The sequence below is a fragment of the Heloderma suspectum genome, chromosome 5, assembly GCF_057233095.1.
Source record: "Heloderma suspectum isolate Gila_16-S chromosome 5, 16-S_ref, whole genome shotgun sequence".
Classification (NCBI taxonomy): Eukaryota; Metazoa; Chordata; class Lepidosauria; order Squamata; family Helodermatidae; genus Heloderma; species Heloderma suspectum.
The window spans coordinates 85,919,570-85,941,220 of NC_139462.1; the positions used below are offsets into that span (position 1 = coordinate 85,919,570).

A 21,651-nucleotide genomic window follows, 5' to 3' on the forward strand; every position below is an offset into this window, starting at 1 on the left:
TGAGGGGGAGCATTTACAGAAAACAAAAAATTCGAACTGGCAACCTACAGAAAACGGCTTTCCTATTTGGCATTACGCTCCCCCCTGGCCTAAGAAGGCACCCCTACAGAAACCGGAAGTGGGAGGTTGTAGTGGCGTCGCTCTTCCTTTTTTTCCCCATCCGCGAGCTCGGGCAAGCAAAGGACTGTGGGAAGGACGCGCATCTCTTTATCATCAGCAGGAAGTGGCGCGTTGCGCCGGAAGTGATGTCATAATGGGTAGCCGGATCTTGGGAGTGAGGGATCGGCAGCTTCTGATGTGATCATCGAGAGGGGAGGAGGCGTTTGCACGACCGCTGCAATATCCGCAATAGCAGCGCCCGTTCAGGCGGGAAACAGGCCCGCGCTTCCCGTTGCTTCCTAGGCCGGCGGCGAACAGTTCCTGTTCCTAGGCCGCCGGTGGTGAACAGCGGAGGGTGAGCTGCAGCAGGCGTCTGCCCGCCAAGGACTGGTTCCCTGCGGCCCATGGCCGACGGGGAGGCCGCCGCCGCGGGGCCCGGCTCTGTGTCCAGCCAAGAGAATGAGAAAATGGGGGAAGCGGGCGATGCCGGCTTTGCCTGGTTGGAGAAGCTGCGCGGGGAGTGTGAGCCCGAACAGCACTGGCAGCACCGCCGGGAGTTCTTGATTCGCAACGGGGAGGCCCTGCCCTTGTCTCTTAGCGGGAAGGACGGCAACGACAGCGCGGACCTGCGGCGCCTCGTCTCTTTCTCCATGGTGTGGGCCAACCACGTCTTCCTGGGATGCCAGTGAGTCGCTGACATTAGTCACCTGCTGAAGAATATCAGTTTTAAACATTTGTTTCCGTAAAATTGTGCATTTTGTTAAGGGGAATGGCTCGTTCCTTAAAATGTTCACGTTAAAATCAAGTAAACGTAAAAAGAAAACTCAGGTACAGCCTGATTGTTGTTATAAATCTGTGACTGGCTTTAAGAGCCAGTGCAGATATTTCTGCAGTTGGCTTATGTGCAAAAAATGATGATCGCCTATGTGATCTATTCTTATGAGCAGGATGACAGTGGTCTTGTGGAAGATTGCATTGGTGCCTTCCTTGATTAGCAAATGAGGAAGATGCAGGTTTTTCTAATGGCAGAAGTATTGTTACATTTATATCCTGCCTTTCTTCCATCATGGAGTGGCATACATGGGATTACTAGATGGTCTCACATTCAGGCACTGAACAGACCCAGACCTGTTTAGCTTTATCAAGGTAGTTGCCTCCTGTACCTGTAGCTGCTGCTACTCTCTTCCGTGACTCCCCCTATTACGTTAATCATTTATTTGATTAACATAATTAATGTTAATCAAACACGTTTGAGCATAGATTATTTGAGCATAAAAGTCCACTGTGGTGAAGTTTTCACTAATTCTAATCTGGTAGAGTTGACATCTGTTGAAGGGCAGCACCATGGTGCTTCAAAGGCTTTGTGGGTGTAAGTTAACCTGTCTAGACTTATTTTCTGATTTTTGTTTGTCCAGAGCCTGGAATGCTGAGGGCAAAATCATTATGTGAAAGCACCGGGGGTGTATATTGTGTTTAAACCACATTGAGGCTCAAATCATTTCAGGATTTTCATCTCAGAAAATTGAGATGACATCAAGGCAAGAGGCAGTCATCTCAGTTTCCTGAGATAAAAAAACAATTGGAATCTCTTTTGAACAGTCAGCCTGAATGGAAGGTTGCTGTCCCCCTATTTAAGTTGTACTTGATTAAGACATAAGAGAAGTCTTCAGTTCAACACAGTGGGCTAAATTCAGACATTGACTAGTTGCACTTAGTTGCCATTGAAATCACTGGGACTTAAGTTAGCTGAGGCCCTTCTTCAGGTGCTTTTATCAGTTATGGTACCTGTCAACAAAGGAAAGGGTGGTCTTGGCAGTGGCAACTGTAGAATGTCCTCCCTTAGAGGCTCACCAGGTGCCCAGGTTACAACCTTCCTGGTGCCAGCCAGGCTAAAACATTTCTGTTCACCCAGGCATTTTAACTTGTGTATGCTTTTAAGAATTAAGGGATTTAATTGTTGTATTTTACATTGTGGTTTAATTAATTGTTCAAAATGCTGGAATTCTAAGCAGAATGAAGAGTAGTATTAAAATGTTTTCAATAAATAAATTAGTCTGGATCCAACCCAGTGTACCACCCTATTGACTAGGGCTGTTAATGGATTGTTGTTACATCAACACATTGAAGCACTGCATCTCCATTCCACAGCACTGATAATCTGAATTTTAAAGTACTTCAAAGTCATAGATGAAGGCAGCAAAATTTGGGCATCTATGCAACTAGATGTCTGGAAACATTTAGTCCCTGGAGATAGTTATTCTGTTGTCACTGTCCCCTTCTCTGAGCCCTAATTGCCATAATGCTTAAGATCTGGTGTGTGTGGGTTTTACAGTATGTGAAATCCAGACTATACCATTGTAAGAGTTGACTGTTTAAAGATAATGGAATAAATTATTATTCGAAGTGCTAACTGCTGCCTTTTCCCATTCAGGTATCCTCCACAAGTGATGGAAAAAGTGATGGACATGGCTGCAGGCATCACAGTGACCAATGCACCAACCCACACTCTGAGAGATGAACTGGTTGCCAAGGTGAAACGAGGCATATCCAGTAGCAATGGTTAGCAGATAATAGCTGTGCAAATACACATAGGAAATGAATCTACATGTTAGCCTCTCAAACTTTAGTTGGTTTCATTCTTAAAATTGTCAGTACTTTAGATATTATTAGTTGTTTAACTTTTTGTTTTGCTTTGATAAATCTTAAAATTGCTTAAGTGAGAGCAAGGTGAACTTCCTTTAATTGATGTAGAGGTGTTAATTACCATGAGACCTTCATACTTTATGCCTTTCACTGTGGTTTGTTACCAGTTTTGTAGCAGTTGTAAGCAAAAGCATTGCTTTTGATCCAAGCCATAAACAATGGGGGTGCGATATCTACCTTGAATGCACAAGGCACCCATCTGATAGACTTGTAAAACTGTTGTGAAGTCAATCTTTTATTACATGAAATGGTTAAGACCTTAAGGTAACTAAAGTTCCTTGACTCTGGCTCTATGTTGTGCTGTTTGATTAAGGACAGTTAAATTTACTCAGAATTACAGACATAATTTGTTTATACTTTCTAGAAGGGCCAGAAAAGCCTTGCAAGAAACGAGCTGTTGGCACAGACGAAGCTTCAGAAGTTGGTGGCAGTGATGCAAAATCTACAAAGGCAGAAGTGCCCATGGAAACAGATACTGAACCTATGAAGGACCCAGGAAAAGAGGCACACAAAAATCTGGAGAGGCCGCTGTCTTTGACAGGAGCCCAGAAGGTAGCGTCTGTGGCGCAGAAGGTGGCGCCCGCGGCGTCTTCGCCTGTGGCGCAGAAGGTGGCGCCCGCGGCGTCTTCGCCTGTGGCGCAGAAGGTGGCGCCCGCGGCGTCTTCGCCTGTGGCGCAGAAGGTGGCGCCCGCGGCGTCTTCGCCTGTGGCGCAGAAGGTGGCGCCCGCGGCGTCTTCGCCTGTGGCGCAGAAGGTGGCGCCCGCGGCGTCTTCGCCTGTGGCGCAGAAGGTGGCGCCCGCGGCGTCTTCGCCTGTGGCGCAGAAGGTGGCGCCCGCGGCGTCTTCGCCTGTGGCGCAGAAGGTGGCGCCCGCGGCGTCTTCGCCTGTGGCGCAGAAGGTGGCGCCCGCGGCGTCTTCGCCTGTGGCGCAGAAGGTGGCGCCCGCGGCGTCTTCGCCTGTGGCGCAGAAGGTGGCGCCCGCGGCGTCTTCGCCTGTGGCGCAGAAGGTGGCGCCCGCGGCGTCTTCGCCTGTGGCGCAGAAGGTGGCGCCCGCGGCGTCTTCGCCTGTGGCGCAGAAGGTGGCGCCCGCGGCGTCTTCGCCTGTGGCGCAGAAGGTGGCGCCCGCGGCGTCTTCGCCTGTGGCGCAGAAGGTGGCGCCCGCGGCGTCTTCGCCTGGAGTAAGAATAGAAGCCAAAGTTGCTAATTATGAATCTACAGCAGCTCTTAGGCACAAATCAGCTCTGGCTTCTTCTTTGCCTGGCCCTGAGTCAAAGATGAATTATTGTTTAACTAAACCTTCAGAATCCAAATCTGAAAACATGTTACCATCTGAAAAGAAAATTAGCTTGGAAGGTACTGCAGTGTTAGCTTCAAAAAGCAGTTCACACACAAGTGTAGTTCCTGCTAAAGTGCCATGCAAATTACTAACGAGTGAAGATGCAAAAGAGAGGCAACCTTTTTTCAATAGACTATACAAAGCTGTTGCTTGGAAGCTGGTTGCTGTTGGAGGGTTTGGCCCCAATGTCAATCATGTAGAACTCTTAAACTCATCTGTTCAGTCTGTAAAGGCAACATTAGATGTTGAATTTGTTCCACTGAAAGAGCTTGCAGATTTACCTCAGAATAAAAGCTCTCAGGAAAGTGTGGTCTGTGAACTGAGATGCAGATCTGTATATTTGGGTACTGGCTGTGGAAAAAGTAAGGAAAATGCCAAAGCAGTTGCTTCAAGGGAGGCACTGAAACTATTTCTCAAGAAGAAGGTTATTGTGAAATTATGTAAACGGAAGTACAAAGGAAGGGAAATTGAAGATTTGGTGCTTCTTGATGAAGAATCAAAACCGTTAAATTTACCTCCTGCTTTAAGAAATCCTCAAGAAATATTGCAGAACAGTGAAGCAGTCACTGCTTTTACTAGCAAATAATGTTTTATCACAAATAACTGAATTACTTTTGTACACTAAATTAGATTCCCAGATATTTTGTATTTCTCAATTCTCAGTTTTGCAGAACAAATACCATTCTTGTTCTTTTCACTCAGTAGCAAATGTAAATAATTTGTTATAGATGTAAAGCGTGCAGAGGTATGCCTTAACATATATAGCACATTAGTGTGCTGTTTTATTTGCTAAATAGTCTACCTAAGCCTTCTATTTTTTAACAAAATAATTAAGGTACAGTTTGCTGTTCAGTACAGTCTAATTTTGTAACTCCTACAATTTGGTAGCAGTAATGCTCACTTCTGAACCCATATCCTTTTTTAGCTGCAAACAAGTATGTAGACAAGTACCATTGTACCTTAATGGTAGTAAGTTGTCTTAAAAATTCAGTCAAACATTTAATCACCTGCTTTGTGTGTGGCTCATAATGTTCATATGCCTGTTAAGTAAGAAAACAGTTGATTTGGATTATTTTAATGAAGTAGTAATATTTTAAATCTTAATTCAAGAATTAAATTCAAGCTGGTCCTATTTTAATGTCATACTTGCACATTGTCAGTAAAAAAAACCCTGTTAGATTACTTATATCACTAAAAACATCTCTAAGCAGATTTAACTTCTTATTTTTGTGAGAAAGCCCACTTTCACTTTTTCAAATAAATACAGCTTTCTATATTAAGTATATTTTATGTCTGCAATAATTTGAGAAAAATATTAGATTTTATGTGATACGCTTCTTTCATTGAGCACTTTTTAACTAACAGTCCATTTTATATCTTTGATATTTGCCCTTAAACCCTGTGGTATTAATTAGCAACTTCTGCAACTCGCACGAAGTGCTAATTTTATTCAAACTTCCACATTGCACTCTGACTTTGAGACGTCAGTATGTTCATACAAATATACTAATTAGGTTCTGGAAATAAAACTTGTTGCACTGAACGTGATCCAAAGCTCTGCAGTGCTGTGTTGCCTGCATATAGTTCTACATGTAGCCGCCTTGAGTGCCTGGTATTTGGGGCAGAAAGGCAGGATAACAATAAAATAAATAAATGCACAGGTGTTCCTTTACCTACATATTAAGAAATGCTCTATATGGGTAATGTGGAAACTCCTCTACATTGATAGATCATTCCTCAGTTCATAGGAGGTGACTGAAATACGTTTCAGTTGGTATTATAGTAAATAAGGTTGACCATATATAATTGCCTTTCAGGCATGTTTCCATAAATAGAAGCTAAATATCTGTCATGCAGCAGCCTGTGGGAAATGGAGTGATCTTATTAATAAAAGCTGTGATTCAGAGATGCCGGGTGGTCTCCATGCACATAGCAGAGCATGTGATTTTTTCCCTCCTGGTTCCATCAACTGTTCTGCATTCAGCTTTAAAAGTAACCAGTAGTGGAAGAACTGCTTGTGCAGGGGAAGACTAATCCATACGTTTTTGTGTGAATGTAGCTCTCTGGATCATAGCTAAACTTGAATTGTTTTTGAATATTTGGGGGGGGGGGCGTTTAGGAGTGGGGGGGAGTATTAACTATGTGGTTGGATCCAGACTAAGTCATACTTCGAGTAGATTCATTGAAATCAATGGTACGTAAGTTAGGGATGACTACCTTAACTACCATTGATTTCAGTGGGTCTACTCTAAGTATGACTAAGTCTAGATCAAACTGTTAGTTACTTGCTTGTTTTAATGGCTTTGTGTTGGTGGAATATTCTGACTTACTCACAAATGTATTTTGACAGTTAATGAAGAAGTCTTCCATCACTAGTTATTTTCCCCACACTGCATAATTTTGGGTGTAGCTTTTGTGTGCAACAAATATTCCAAGACAGTAGCTAGCTGTGCTGATCTGACAATCAGGACCAAAACTCTACATTTGGGATCAAGATACGATTCCTTCATTCAATCTGGCAACTCAAATACAAGAAGCAAATTACAACAAAGCATTTCCTGCAATTGCTAAAATAATGCAATTCACCTGATCAGCAGAAAGCACAATGGCTTGGATACTACATAAGTTAACTTTTTAAAAGTTCATAGAAGGAAAATTTCCCATCCTCCCGCTGCAGCCACCTGCACCCCACCAAAAGCCTTTGTGAGGGCCATGGGGAGGCTTCCTGAACAATGTGTGATGGGTCACAGGGGAGGAGGGGATGGAAAACTTCCCTTCCTTGAACTTCTTTAAATTAACTTATCTTAGGCTCCAAATGTGATTTTTGCTGATTCTCCCTGCCCCCAGTAGCTGCCCTGTGCCCTATCCTACATTGTTCAGGAGGTCCTTTGACCCTCAGGAGATCTTCAGGGGAGGCTGCTGGTGGCAGGAGAAGTGGAAAAGTCCCTTCTGTGAACTTCTTTGAGAGAACTTGGCATGGGATCCAAACCAGTATTCAGATCTTTACATTCTATTCAAATGCATTTGAAATTGGTATCTTGTGTAGGAATGGTAGATAATAAATAAGTAAATAAATTATGTGGTAGCTGATCGGTTTCTTAAAGAAAAGTGGCAGTCCATGTAAAAATATTCATTTAAATAAAGGCATTTTTAATTGTTTACGGTTCAGAGTTAAATGTGTCAAACTTCTTTCATAACCATTGGAAAAACAAAATTTGGAGTTCAGTTTCTATTTATACGACATGATAGATCATGTAGTGCAAATGCTGGAGCAGAGAAGCTTGACTGTCATTTTTTCTATTAAAGTGTGTTCTACAAATCCACTTATGCTTCCTAATTTGGCCTGCAGGCTGAAGTAGTAATATGTGCGTGGTGAACAGAAGTTCATGTGCAGCCAGGATTTTGATGTTGAGGATTCAGCGGTTTCCACTTCCCCCCCAAAACTGCCTTTGGTGAGATCTGCTGCAACACCAACATCAGATAAACCTTTGACTGTTTGCACACTTGTGCCTATAGAGATAGCCTTTCTATCTCTATAGGCAGAACCACATTCCTTGCCTTCTGGTTTGGCTTGGGATCTCCATTTTACACTGTTAAACATACCTGCATGGAAGTGGGTGGTGCCCAGCTGTGTATGAAAGTGAGTCAAACACAACCACATCTGCATCCAGTTGTACACTGGTGAAGTGAAGCAGCAATGGAATTGGCAATTTTACTTGAGACAATCTGAGGTAGTTTTGTGAAGAATAGATTTTGCCGGAAACTAAACAACAAAGTAAGGCGGTGGGTGTAGGGGGAGAGGTATAATCTTCTGCATGTTTTAAAGCACTATTTAACAGTTCTGGGTGTTGTCCAAAATGTGTCTACAGCATATTAGGTATTCCTAACTACATAACTGGATAAGTAGGCAGTGGACTAGGGTTGTAAGCTGCTCAGCATAGCAACTCTAGGGTCTGCCCCTATGGATAAAATGTCCAGGGGGGCTCCCCTATTTCTGTAGGTTTCCATTTTTAGTATGATACATTCAGGTACTCATTCTCTTTGTCTAGGCATGTTGTGCTTGCCTAAATAAAGAGCAAAAAAGACATGGCGTTGAGGAATATGCAGGTAAATCAGCTCTTGACATTAAAACTGTTCCTGGGTACAGTGAATATTAACCAGAGTATAAGGAGATTACATCTGGCTGCAGGGTTTGTTATATGGCAGGGGTGGGAGCCTCTTTCAGCCCAAGGGCTACATTCAGTTTCTGAGAAGTTTGGGCGGGGAGGCACATTCCAGTGGTGGTTAAGGATGATGGTGGCAAAAGCAGTGGGGCAAAAAATGCAAAAGAAATTGTAGCTTTAAAGTTGTTATTGCCAGTAACTACACTTCAGGAGAGGCATTTCAACTTTTGGGGATGAGCAAAAAGCTGCACAAAACTGGGAAACTACCAATCACTGGTTGGGGGGAAAGGGTGTGGGGAAACTCAAGGAACCGCAGGAGGGCCAAATTGGGACTCCAGGTGTGAGGTTCTCCACTCTTATATGGGATTTGTTTCCCAGGCCCATGTCTTGGGTAATCCTATTCTGTTGGTATTTCAAGTTGAAGGGTTGTCTGTAAGTAGGTTATTGGCAGTAAGGCCTGCCTCGAATCATTTTTGAACTGACAAATGGTTGCTCTTGTTTAATAATTTAGAAGTCTTACTCTGTGTTCTTGCATACAGAATAACCAACTGGAAGATAAAGACATAACTACACAAGGATTGTAGTAATATAGCCCATCTAATGTCTGCTCAAAATGAGAACTGGGTAAGGCAGCAGATATCTTTATCTCAGCAGAGGAAGGTCCTACTTGAATAGATAATGAATCCTACAGAAAATGGCAGTGTTCAGATTGTTCTCCTTTTCTTTATCACGGCTTTCTAAACTTAGAACCCTTTGGTTTAAATCTGAAAAATAGAGCAATCAGTCCAAAAGGATTAGATACCTTTCATAGGAAGCATTACTTTTTCTATATGGAAGTACTGGAAGTTTACAATGACAAATCTCTGTAAATAGAGTTCAGTCACAGTTATAAATGTACGATACAAGCTAGATGCTGTAGCACTTTATAAGAATCCATATGATGGAATGTTATCTCCAGCGCACAAGGTGGAAATATTAGCAAAACATTTAAATAACACATTTTAAAGATCTATATTCATAACTGAATTGTGGGAAGGTTGTATATGAATGTCATTGTTTCTCTGCTTGCAGCTCCACCAAAGATTGAAAACATTACAGAAAACACTATATACAGTTTCTTAAGAGGGAAGAAGCCCTGCCCAGTATGTTGGAACAGTGTTGACTTTCTAAATCAAGCAGAACTGGGGCTCAAGCTTTGCTAGCAGCCATGCCTTCTGAGCCAGAAAGTCTTATTAGTAGGCTTGCATGGGTGGAATCTAGTGACAATTACAGTGAGGACTGAAAGGCACTTTGCATGTGCTTAAAGTGGCTCTTCCTCTCTTCCAGGGCTAAGTATCTGTATTAATTCTTAAAATACAGGGTCTAAGAATATATACCCTTGTAAGCAGTTATTTAAATAAGCCCTGATAAGGAAAAGCAGTGGTCTCTGCCCCCCTTTTTTCCTGACACAATGCCTAGGGCAGGGGCGGACAGAAAGTAGATCTCCAGATGTTTCGGACTCCCTCCATTCCTGACCATTGGTTGTGCTGCTAGAGGCTTCTGGGAGTTGAAGTCACAACCTCTGGAGATCTACCTCCTGCGCACTCCAGCATTAACTTCCCTTGCTGTCAATAAGTCTTCCCTTTATACAGCTCTCCCAGTTTCCGAACACCCCAGAAAATATCAAATTGGGAATTTTTTCCTTGGCTATTCAAACAATTGCATCCTTGCTCAAGTAGAGCGCATTTTATTTCCTGTTTTGTTCTCTGCAGTAAGGGGCGGGGCGGTAGGTGAAATTTGCATAATATATGTGCGCAAGTTTATCGCGTAGACACAATCACACTGAACTCCCGTAATAAAGAATAACCACCTCCGCCACCCCAAAACCCCCAAGCGATAGACAGCGATCAGGGAACTATGAGAGCCTTAGTGCTGGGATTTCAACTAAAATGGGAACGTGTCGCACTTATTTTTGCTCGCTATAGGCCAAAAAGAACTCCACGAGCAGGGATTTATAAGGGGGCAGGCCACATACTAATTCGCAGGGCGTTCTGAAGACCTGCTCTCTAGGCTACGTACGGAGGACTGGTTCCTCGTGGGCCCCGTGCCCGCCTAGGGGAAAGTCCCCGGACCTTGGGCAGAGAGTGCCGCGCGCTTTCCGGCGTGCAACAACCCGTCTCGCAAGCTCATGCTTCCACCGCCAAGAAGCCCCCAGGGCCGAGCGGGTGAGCGTGGGAGGGGCCTCTCGTCACCCTCATAGTTACGCAGGTAGTGCGTCTGCGCGTCTTTCGCAGAGACGCCGCCGCACCAACAGAACGGGGCTCATTCTCGGGACGCCTGTTCCTTTTTGGCATACCCGCGGGAGTGCCTGTCTAGCCGTTCCCGCTTACCGCAATGGGCTGAGCGAGGCTCGCCCACTTGCACAACGATACGTGAACGGAAGCTGTCCTGTCTACTGCAGAATCGCGACACATACACGCAGCCTTCTTAGAATGCGCCTTGTAATCTAGATAAAGCTCTAAACTGTGCCGGAAAATGATTCCGCAAGACGGCGGCGAAAGAACTGTTAAAAAAAATAGCAGTTTTAGTCTTGGTAACAAAAGCGTGGTACTTCATAGGAGTCAATAGGCAACGAACGGATAGTGCCAGCCTGGGCGCGTTTACTCAGAAATCCCACGGAGTTCAATGGGTCTTACATAGGATGGAAGCCTACCTACTAGTAGCACCGTTCCAGTTCCTGCTCGCTTGTGTAGATCAGGGCAGATAAGCAATATTAAAATATTTCTATACCGGTTGTCATGAAGAACATATCCAGGCGGTGTCCAGCAATAAATCCCATGAAGCACGTCCCACCGGGACTTACTCCCACGTTAAGTGCAGCCTGTAGCCCGACTCGGAATAAAATCCTACTTCGAAGTCAGTGTAGCGTAGTGGTTAGTGGCACACCGGCACTGTGGCGATCGGAGAGCATTGGGGGGGCGGGCGGGAGGATAGGTTCAAATCCTCACCCAGTCATGAAGCTCTCACTTAGGAGACCTTGGGCCAATCGCTACCTTTCAGCATAACCTACCTCGCAGGGTTGCTGTGAAAGTAAAATGCGGGGAGGGGGGAGGAGCAGGGGACATAGCCCTGAAGCCCTTGGAGGAAGGATGCGATACAAATGCGATTAAAGAAATTAAATGACTGCGTTTAGGAGTACATTTCTATTCACAAAAACTCTCGAGGCAAAAAATTCCCTCTCCCAAATCCCATGTGCGCCCTAAAATCACTTTTCTTGTTCTCCACTCCTATTTGCAACTCTCATATTTCCTGAGTCTTCTTTCTTTCTTTCACGCGCCGGTGCTGCCAACGATTGCGATGCAAGTAAAATGGGCGGGAGGCGAGGAGACAGTGTAGGCAGGGGGTTGGTTTCTACAGCTTCATTTCCGTCCCTCCCGGCAGAGGATTGGCTACAGGAAAATTCTAAGGGGGCGGGGCTAGAGAAATTGATAGTTCCATTGAGATCAGACACTGGCAAGGAGGGGGAAGGAAAAGCAGCCTGCAATGATGCCCCTTTAAGTAAAACTCCGCCTCTCAATCTCCCCCCCCCCGGTTGTCTTCTCACGTCCCATCAGTCCGGACCAATGGCATCAGTCGTAAGGAGAAGGCGGGAGAATGCGAACCAGCCGCACCTTATAAGGACAAGGCCTCGCGCATGCGTACTCTGCGATCGAAAAAGGGGGGTGCGCGGAAGGGAAAAAGAGGCGGGGAGTTCCAAGTGAGGGAGGAGAGCTTTTTTTTTTTCCCCCCGCGGCCGCCTCTGCCGATTAAAGCAGCAGCCTCGGGGGCTTCCTCTCCCCTCTCCCCCCCTCCCCGCCTTACTCGCTGAATCCGAGTCTGCTGAGGGAGCAGGCGGGCGGGCGGGCGGGGGTGTCACGTCGCGTAATGATGTTGGGGTCGCCGGGGCAACAGCCTGGGGGGGCGGGGTCTGGGGCGGCGGCGGCCGGTTCTGCCGCCGCTGCAGCCGGCGGGGCTGGGGGTGTCGCCGGTTTCCCGTGCGGCGGGGTGTCAGAGAGGCTCCTGGCGCGCTACGTGCAAGACTACCTGGAGTGCGTCGAGTCGTTGCCGCTGGACATGCAGAGGCTGGCCTCGCTCCTGCGCGAGATGGACACGCGCTGCCGGGGTGAGTGAGGGGGGCGGGCAGCGTGTGTGTGTGTGTGTGTGTGTGTGTGCGCGCGCGAGGTGGTGGTGGTGGTGGTGGAGGCGGTAACGGCAGTGCCCCCCCATCCGTCCTCCCTTCGAAAGGGGGGCGCTTCACTCCTTCCCGCGCCCCCCCCGCCGCCGCCAGATGCTTGGAGGGGTGAGAGAAAATGGCCACCCTCCCCTTGCCCCCACCCAGGTCCGTGACACCCGCCTTGGGGTTCGGTGTGAACTTGGGGAAAGTGGCCGGGTCGGGGAATATATCTCGGCATTGGGGCTATTGGCGTGGTGGGCTGGCTGTGACGGCACATGCCCGCCCCGTTCTGCCCTCACACATACCCACACCTGTGGCACAGCTGAGGGAGCTGAGTCGGGTGGCACGGTGTATCTTGTCTGGTATCTGTTTTAAGCTAAGGTACATGGGGTGGGGTTGATAATACCCGTGCAGTGTGTGAGCAGCCTCCCCGGGGTCTAGCAGCAAGCATCGGCCCAAATGTTCTGAGATCCTAACTTCAATCTACACGCTTCCTTCCTTACAGCCCCACAAAGAACATGCACGGTTCGCTCGTACTTTTGCTTTTAAATTGTTGTATAGTAGATCTCGCCCTAAAATATTAGAGTCTCTCTCCTCCCCCGCGCGGTACAGTGATCACCAAAACACCTGTATGCTTGTGTGTCATTCAGTTCCCAAGTCTGGCTTACAGGGCTTAGCTAGCCAGGCAGAGTATAAATTTATCATCTAACAGAAGGTGGTTCCCATAGGGAGTAAGGTGTCCCTTTCCTTACTAATGGCTGGGGTGCCTGGCTTAAGAGTACATAACTCAAGGTCATTTACCACTAGTTAGCTGCTTTGTTTACAACCCTCCTATACTTGCAACGATGGTGGTGAAAAATATGGATTTTGCCTATTCTCTTAATGGTGTTTTAGTCCATTTTAGTGACTGTGCATACTGTAGCTCCTCTAGGCTAGTGTAGCATACAAGTATATGACGTTGTGTATATGATATTCAAGTGGGGAGAGGGGTGCTGAAGCATGATGCCTTTTCTCCAAATAAGTTTAACAGCAACTTCCCTGTAAATGTACAGACAGAGCAATTTACAGTGCTCAAAGTGTAAATTTAAAAAAACAAAACAGCTTGCTCTTTCTTGTTGCCATTTCAGATAGGATGTGGGGTGGGGGAGAAGAGAGCAGGAAAACCAAACAGTCTGTTTTTCCTCTTCATTGTACTACTTCACTTTTTAAAATTGACCTTGTGCCTCTTCTCCCAGTGGGAGTTTCTGCACCAAGACATGGGCAACAAGAAATGAAAATCAATCCTGGGAGAGGAAGGCTTTAGTCTCTCTTAGAATTCAGAACGACTCTAGAGGCTAGAAATTCACTTACAGACCAGTCTATGAAAAAGTAAGTCTCACTGAGTTCAATGGGATTTACAAGTAAATGTTCAGAGGGCTGCAACCTTAAAACACCATTTTCCCCCCAAATAGTTGGGTACAACTTTGCAGTGCCTCATTGGTATTAGTGGGTGATGTAACTGCTCCACTTTTTAGAGCAGGTATAGGCACCAGTATAGCTGCTGGCTATACCGACCTTGCCAATGAATCTGTTCTGTTCCATTTCTTCTTTCAAAAGCTACCACCACACTGCAACCGACTAGATGGTCTGTCTTCTATCATACTGGAGGAGGAGACATTTGTCAGACAACATATTTCCATTAGATTTTAGTTGCTAGTGTTTAGATTTGGCACACCAAATCCAATTATCTCACTTTATAAAGTTCACTTTTTTGTCTTATACGTTAAATGACGAAGCAATCCTGTGGCCCCTAGACAGCATCTCAGGGGCCATAGGATTGTTCGGAGTCCCCCCTCTGAGGTCAGAGACACTGCTCCGACCTTGGAAGGGGGAGTCTGAGATCCAGCCCTCTCCTGCCCCCTTGCAGCCAGCGCAGAAAGAATGCAGAAAGAACTGCACCAGCTGTTCTCCGAGGTTGGAAAAGTGACCTTGGAGAGGGGGAAAGGGGGCATTTCAGTGGACATGGAGGGGAGGAGACTGGAGAGGCCAGGATATGAGCTATCCTAAGGCTTCTCCAGTCTTCTTTCCTCCCCATTCAAAGTGCCCCAACTAGACAGGCTAAAAAGCCAGTCTAGTGAAAAATGCAGAGTGGGAAGATGGAGAAGTGAAGATTACCTTTGCTGTTTCTTTATACTTCACAAGAGACTTGACAGATCATGATTTTTGGTCCTAAAATGTTGCTGTTACCTGGAAGTGTGTGCTATATTAAATAACACTGGTATGTACGATCACTTACTTTTTTAATATAAATAATACTTGTTAACTTGAAAACAGCAGCTTGGGGAGTTCTAGTTTGTGATATGCTTATACTGACTTCTTCTTCTTTTTGACAGAAGCATTAAAAGAAATTGATGAAGTGTATGAGAAATACAAGAATGAAGATGATCCTGCTCAGAAAAAGCGTTTGCAGCAGCATCTTCAGCGAGCCCTGATCAACAGTCAAGAGCTTGGAGATGAGAAAATCCAAATAGTTACTCAGATGCTTGAGTTAGTGGAGAACAGAGCCCGGCAAATAGAGTCTCACTCTCAGTGTTTCCAAGATCTGTCAGATACTGAAAAAACAATTGAAAAGTCAAAAGTGGATCCTTGTCAACCAGAAAGATCTTCACGAAGGCCCCGGCGGCAGCGTACCAGTGAAAGCCGTGACATATGCCATATAGCAAATGGAATTGATGAGTATGATGACCAGCCACCTAAAGAAAAGAGATCCAAATCAGCTAAGAAAAAGAAGCGCTCTAAAGCTAAACAAGAAAGGGAAGCTTCTCCAGTAGACTTTGCAGTAGACCCTAATGAGCCAACTTACTGTCTCTGTGACCAAGTGTCTTACGGAGAAATGATAGGGTGTGACAATGAACTATGTCCCATTGAGTGGTTTCACTTTTCATGTGTTGGACTCACTTACAAACCAAAGGGGAAATGGTATTGCCCCAAGTGCAGAGGAGACAATGAGAAGACTATGGATAAATGTACAGACAAATCCAAAAAAGATAGAAGATCGAGGTAGTCAATGCTGTAAATGCATTGAAAGCTGCGTGGTTTTTATTAAAAACTGATTAATAAGCAGACTAGTATTTTAGAATAATGCATAAAACTATGCAATACTTTTTAAAGTATACAGTACTAATGGAGTATTAATAGATGTTAGTACTTTTTGTGCTTTTGAATATTCTGCACTAAATAACCAAATTCTTCAAACAGGGTCACATTGGGAGTAGCACAGAGGGAGTTCAAGAGTTCTGGGTCCCTCACTCTTTTTAACTGTGGAATTATGGTGATGCCTGATGAGGAAGGACTGGAGTGATAATCATGTTAAGACAAGTGTGTCTATTGCAGTTGTAACTTTAGCCCATTATAGCTCATTCTGCTGAGAACACATTTGTTCTATGATGCTTTTAAGTCTTCAGTCTTAAAGATAACATTTTCAGTTGGGATCTACAATCTAACTTTACATTTTAAGTCTTTCAAGATGAAGAGCCAATCTCCTTGCCTTCCATGTGATCTCCCTATATGTCATTAATTTATTTTATGTTAATCTTGTAGTGGTGAGTTTAGAAGTTTGTTTAGAGAAAGTATATTAAATGATGAAATACTGATGACTAGAAAAGTCCCATTCAGCTTTATAATGGCAGTTCTAAACTGAGGCTAGTTGTTTTTCCCATTCTGCCCCTTAGCTTCTTAACTCCTGTTGTGCCATCTTGCCACTGACTCACTGAATGATGGCAGGAACATATAATCATGTTTAAAAGTTTTAGACGTTCAAAGGATGTGCAAGTACTATATCTGTCAGTCTGTGGACAGTTATAAGAGTTTGTCTGGACTAGTATTTTTAATTGAATTTCTTGCCTTCCAGGCTCTTAGGGCTGATCCAAGTGCAGTAGTAGTAAAAACAACTGCCCTCTTATAGAAGAGGGATACAGTAGATGTAGAAGAAAGCAATTATGCTCCTCAACTGTAGTGACTATTAGTAAAACCTTACAGATAAGAAACCAGGACATATATTTGGAAGAGACAATAACAGAAGGTGCTCCAAAACCAGACATAATGTCTTTAATAGAGTGTTCCTTGCCAAATGTGATGATAAATTGCTGTAGTCTTAGTCTTACATAATGCCATACGTTTTTCCAGATAGCAAATTCTTTTCCTCTCTGGCAGGTTAGAGTGTTCCTTTTGCATTTCACGGATGTTACAATGTGCATGCAAGGCGATAGCAATGTAAAGGGATAAACAGGCCAAGATTAAATTCCAGTATCAAATTCTTGTTTCTACAACAACAAACAAAATAACATTTCTGTAGCACTGTTGTGTCTTTTTACTGAGCTTTGAAAAAGTTCTGGGTACCACGGAAATGTTTTTTATTACAAACTGTGAACCAGATGTTTCTGTTAAGATGGATAGCTTCATTTTGTAAGGGTGAGCAGCAGTATGTCCAGAAGTTTAGATATTACCCAGCTTAACTGGGAACTACTGCTGTTACAAATCAGGAATATCAGCTGAATCATTACTTCTGTGCTCTGTAGAGGCATAAGACACTTGTTTCATCTCAACCTGAAACTGTGTCTCATGAATTTCTTGTTGCTAGACTGATCGTGAACTATCTCCCAGTCAAAACGGAATAGCTTTCTTCCATAAATATGATGGCTTCTGTTGTTAAGGGGAAAGTAACTGCAGGTTCATAATTTAGCTGTAAATGTGTCTTTATTTTGAATATCTACTTGCTTTCCCCCTATCTTGAACAAAATCATGCAATTGACAGAAAAATTAAGTCCCAGACTATTAGCACGCTGTTGCAATTGCCACCACCACACACACATCTCTTTGATGAATAAAGGAAAGGGAGCCTATATTGCACAATAGCTTGATCCCAGCTGATTGAGTAGACTTAGGAAGGGTTTTAGTTCTATTGGCTGCTGTGTACTTAACACCATACTCTACAACTTCCAGTGATCATAAAACTACTTGTCTACTTCAGGTCTCTTTGTAGGTACAGTAATTCTGCAAGCAATACTGTGCATTAAATATCTGCACAATTGCTAAACTGGAAATGCCCTGAAGAATCGGCAATTCTTATGTCTCCTCTACTTCTGATGGAAACCTGACTCTTAGCCCTACTTTAGTAAAATATTTCCCATTTTTAAAATAACTGTCATTGCTATGAAGTTCTATTTTGATTTTTAAATAACTTTGCTTGCTGTGATTTGACAATCTCCCTCTTGGTTCTAACTTTTGTAAGCCCAGGCACGTGCAGATGAGAAATGTGCCACTAGAGTGTATAAATTACCTGAGTCTAATCTTTTGCATGCTATGGTTTATGAATAAAATCCATTTTGGTTGTAAAAATGGAACAGAATGTTTATTATATTGCCCCATTTTTTTCAATAATGCACTCTTAGGCTGGGGTCCAAAGAACTCTGTGTATGTACATAAGATGCTTCTGTGCATGCATAAGGAGGCTGTCAATTTTTCCATTCACACCAGTCTCCCTTTGACACACAGAATACCATTCCAGAATGTGCTTTGACAGGCATTTAGGGTGGAGTGGGGTTGAAAAGCCTTAATACATGCATGTAACACCACACACAACCCTTTGCCATCTTCTTTCCTTTCTATCTGAAAAGGGTCTTGAACATTAGCTGTAATATGGCTTGTTGAAGTACTAGAGGTCTAGTGAAAGCCACCATATTTGGTATGATGATCAAGGTTCCTCTTGACTTCCTTGGCTATCACTGCATGATATACATGCACATCTTAAAGTTCTATGAATTTTGTTGACAGTAAGTGGGAGTCCTGCAAGACTCCTTGCAAGAAGCCTTATAGGCATGAGTGACAGTTGAGTAGCATTCTTTGCCTCTAGTCTCCCTAAATTTAGCAGCATATCTCTTAGCGACAGGAAGGAGGGGGGAAAGAGTAACCAGCAAGTGTAATTTAAATAACTGAATGCATTCTATGTCATGCTGCACAAACATCTTAAAAGTTATCTGTACATCTCGTAATATAAAAAGAAAGGGCATTTGTGGAAGAAAAGTCTGAATGAATTCTCACACAGTATTACTAAAAAATGAAGATGCCTGGCTGATACAAAATGGTAGCATCTTTCATTAGAAGTTGTTGTACAGTAGATGTTGGAGAGAACTGGCATCACTTAATTTTGCACAGCAAGTACAGAGCATTCACCCTAAGCTGGGCTTCCTTACAAACATGTACTCACTCCATGTAAAGTCAGCGTAATGATGTGTCAAAGGGAGAGATGGCTGCAACTAGTGTTTATGCCAGTGCATTTATGCAAGGAATAAGCTGTACCAAACCAACTGCACTGCAGCCAAATAGGGATAGGAGAATTCTTGGTTTTAAATCATGTTTTGAGATATGTTAACCTAATTTCAGTCCATATGACTAACTAGTCAGCAAGAATTCGCCTATTTTAGCATCACTAAAAAGTATGAATCTCTTACCTTAGCATTGTATAAGATTAATTAGCATAATATTAGATACATATTCATAATAAAACAGCTGTTGCCTAACATTAATGCAGATATTTATTATGGGTTAGATCCAATGCCATGCTGGCAGAAGTTGGACTTTCTCCCCCTCTCCTCCCCTCCGCAGCCCTCTATGGCAAACAAAAATCTGCTCCAGAAGGTTCCCTAGCCCTACAGAGCAGATTTTGAAGGCATGCATTGGGTTGCAGAGGGGGTATCCCCCCCCCCCGTTCCACTGATGGAACTGTTTCCGTTGGCAGAGTAACAGCGTTGGATCAAACCCAGTAATATTAATTTAGCAGTAAATTCGGTTATATCAATAGTTCCATTGAAACATTCTGATTATTATATCTATTCCAAAACTAAGGATTGATTCCAACTACCATAATAAAACTTGATAACCCTTTCTCTACCTTCACCAGAGCTAATCAAGTATGTGAGCAATAAAGTATCCCAAATACGTCTTAGCCTCTCTTCAACACAAAGGTCACCCATATTTTTCTGTTTCTATGATTGCTATTAAAATCAATTTGTTTGGCCATTTTATGTTTAGGGTACAATATGTCCTCTAATCTCACAAAAAATAGTAGTGGCGACATAGATACGAGTTTCTGCTACTTCCAAAATATTTGGATCTTGATGCACAAGGCCAGGAAATATCTGCTATTACCAGCCTAAATGTAAATACTTAGGGTGTAAGTTTCCAATTACAAAGTGTTTTGTAGTGGTTCTCTCTTAAGCCAGTGGATATGTTTTAAATTAATATTTTTCAAAGGCCTGATTATGCAATATTTGCATTTTCATTCATATGCTCAGTTTCTCATTTTGTTTAAAATGTGGTTCTTAAGTAACTGTGGGCTCCTCTTCACTGCTTGACGATTCTTCTCCAAACAAATCTTTTCCTGTTGAACTTGCAGCAGTGTTGATGCTCAGCATTTTCAAAGTAATGAGAGTAGGACTATCACTCAAGCCTAAAAGAACTGCCCTTCTGTCAAAGGCAATGGTCATGCAGGAGATTTTGCTGTCTGGTGTAAAGATGGATATAACTGTGCCACTTTCCAAGTTCCAGAGACTGACTTCACCTAATGAGGAAAATGTACATAATATTGAATTGCATCCTGCTTAGATACTGCTCTCCCTCCTATTCTAAGAATTGTAATAGCAGCCCTCTCATGTTGGTTAAATCCATAGCTACAAAATATAAATGAATATTTACATATTTGCCCCTTGGTGTAACTTCCTAATAGTGAACAAAATAGCCTATAGAATTCTTAGATCAATGCAATAACAGAATTAGACGTTTTAAAGTTATTTCATGGCACTTCGACAGTAACACCTGCACCTGGACTTCCATCTCAATATCTGTGTTGGAAATAATCTGTTCAGAAGATAAATTCATGTTTATAAAGGGCATAGTTGTAGCTAAGCAGATTTGTGAAATTATTTTTCTTGAGTGTGTCTGCTGCCGCTTCTTGTGCTCCCATGTCTAACACCTTTGCTGTGGTGCCTGTATGACTTTGCTTATGCGAAGATAATAAATAGGCTGTCTTGTGGGTTCTGCCTGGCCTCTGCCCAGATTAAACTTTTTTTTAAACACAGGAATTTTGATTTGGACTGTGCAACAACTGCTTGATGATGCCATGTAGAAGAAAGGAGAAAGCAGCAGAGGTGCTAAGGTTGGAACAAGAATGTCATCAATTAAACCTACTCCTACTCTGATGGGAACAGCCCAGGGCTCATGTGGGTTGTTCTGTGGAGCTATGGATCTGAACTCAAAACTGGAAATCTTATCTTTGTTCATTCACATGCAGTACAAAGGTAAACAGTAATGCTGAAAAATCCATAGAGGTGACATTATCATGGAATATATGCACATAATATGAAGTGTAACATGAGTTATTTTTGGTGTTTACTCTGCCACAACTGCAATGTCTATATGATTAGGATGCAAGATTCTGATTAGCTTCACACAACATGACAACTCGTCCAAACCCAGTGTGTTCTCCTGGCTTAATTTTCATGAACAATCCACCTTGAGAGCCCACGGCTTGTTGTACGGTGGTTCTTAGCTATAGTGGGTTGTTGTGTCATCTGAACCCAGAACAGTGATTTTATCATGGGTTGCTGAGATCGGCTACAGAACCGCTTGGCAAGAGCAGCAAAAAAGCCCATGACACTCTTCACAATCTCGCCAGCGCTGCCTCCAGCCTCCCTCACCAGTGACTGCCCCTCCACCAATGCCCAAACAGCACTGTGGTAGGGCCATCACTTGTTTGCCACCTTTACTTTTTTGGTGCTTCAGGAGTACGCAAATGGGGTAACTCCCCCCCATTTCTTTGCAAGTGCGGAAGAGAGCATGTTTGCCTGTCCAATATGTGCAATAACCAAAGAGCGGTAACTGCAGCAGTCACTGCTCAGAGAAGGAGGCGCCAAAAAGCAGGGGAGCTGATATCTCCCCTTTCTGGAGACTCGACATGTTGAATGGGAGGTGGACACTGACAAGTGTTAGTTCAACACCTAAAAGTGAGAGGATTACATTGCCAAGTGGGAGATATTGCTGCCCCCCCCGCCGCCGCCCCCCCCCCAACCGCCGGACCAGCTTTTGGTGCATCTACAGTCAGTGCCAGAAATATTGGAACAAGGAT

General features: G+C 43.7%; 3 protein-coding genes and 1 non-coding gene across 5 annotated transcripts in view; 3 read left to right on the top strand and 1 right to left on the bottom strand.

Annotated features, from left to right (window-relative positions):
- The first annotated feature begins 303 nt into the window (after positions 1-303).
- CDKN2AIP (CDKN2A interacting protein) lies at positions 304-7,299 on the top strand. 2 transcript variants are annotated; one of them, XM_084856511.1, is made up of 4 exons: positions 304-784; positions 2,531-2,658; positions 3,167-3,375; positions 3,448-7,299. In XM_084856511.1, the coding sequence occupies exons 1-4, from the start codon at positions 504-506 to the stop codon at positions 4,720-4,722; spliced, it is 1,893 nt and encodes a 630-aa protein (XP_084712637.1). In that variant the 5' UTR covers positions 304-503; the 3' UTR covers positions 4,723-7,299. The 2 variants fall into 2 exon arrangements, with proteins under 2 accessions (XP_084712637.1, XP_084712636.1); XM_084856510.1 differs by having other exon boundaries at positions 407-784; positions 3,167-7,299.
- A 3,023-nt stretch (positions 7,300-10,322) lies between these two features.
- On the top strand, positions 10,323-10,616 carry LOC146344073 (RNase MRP). Its single transcript, XR_014792802.1, has one exon.
- Positions 10,617-11,825: 1,209 nt separating this feature from the next.
- ING2 (inhibitor of growth family member 2) lies at positions 11,826-20,960 on the top strand. Its single transcript, XM_084856514.1, has 2 exons — positions 11,826-12,440; positions 14,864-20,960. The coding sequence occupies exons 1-2, from the start codon at positions 12,203-12,205 to the stop codon at positions 15,532-15,534; spliced, it is 909 nt and encodes a 302-aa protein (XP_084712640.1). The 5' UTR covers positions 11,826-12,202; the 3' UTR covers positions 15,535-20,960.
- Positions 16,849-21,651, bottom strand: part of LOC146344075 (uncharacterized) — a 90,807-nt gene continuing 86,004 nt past the window's right edge. Inside the window, exon 29 of the mRNA XM_084856512.1 lies at positions 16,849-20,088. Coding sequence (XP_084712638.1) covers positions 19,850-20,088 — 239 coding nt within the window. The 3' untranslated portion in view covers positions 16,849-19,849. The remainder of the gene's footprint in view (positions 20,089-21,651) is intronic.

Excerpts from the sequence above, each read along its gene's own strand:
- CDKN2AIP (XM_084856510.1), top strand. The coding sequence starts at position 504 with ATGGCCGACGGGGAGGCCGCCGCCGCGGGGCCCGGCTCTGTGTCCAGC. Across the intron at positions 785-2,530 it reads CACGTCTTCCTGGGATGCCA|GTATCCTCCACAAGTGATGG; the intron begins GTGAGTCGCTGA and ends TTTCCCATTCAG. Across the intron at positions 2,659-3,166 it reads AGGCATATCCAGTAGCAATG|AAGGGCCAGAAAAGCCTTGC; the intron begins GTTAGCAGATAA and ends TATACTTTCTAG.
- ING2 (XM_084856514.1), top strand. The coding sequence starts at position 12,203 with ATGATGTTGGGGTCGCCGGGGCAACAGCCTGGGGGGGCGGGGTCTGGG. Across the intron at positions 12,441-14,863 it reads GATGGACACGCGCTGCCGGG|AAGCATTAAAAGAAATTGAT; the intron begins GTGAGTGAGGGG and ends TCTTTTTGACAG.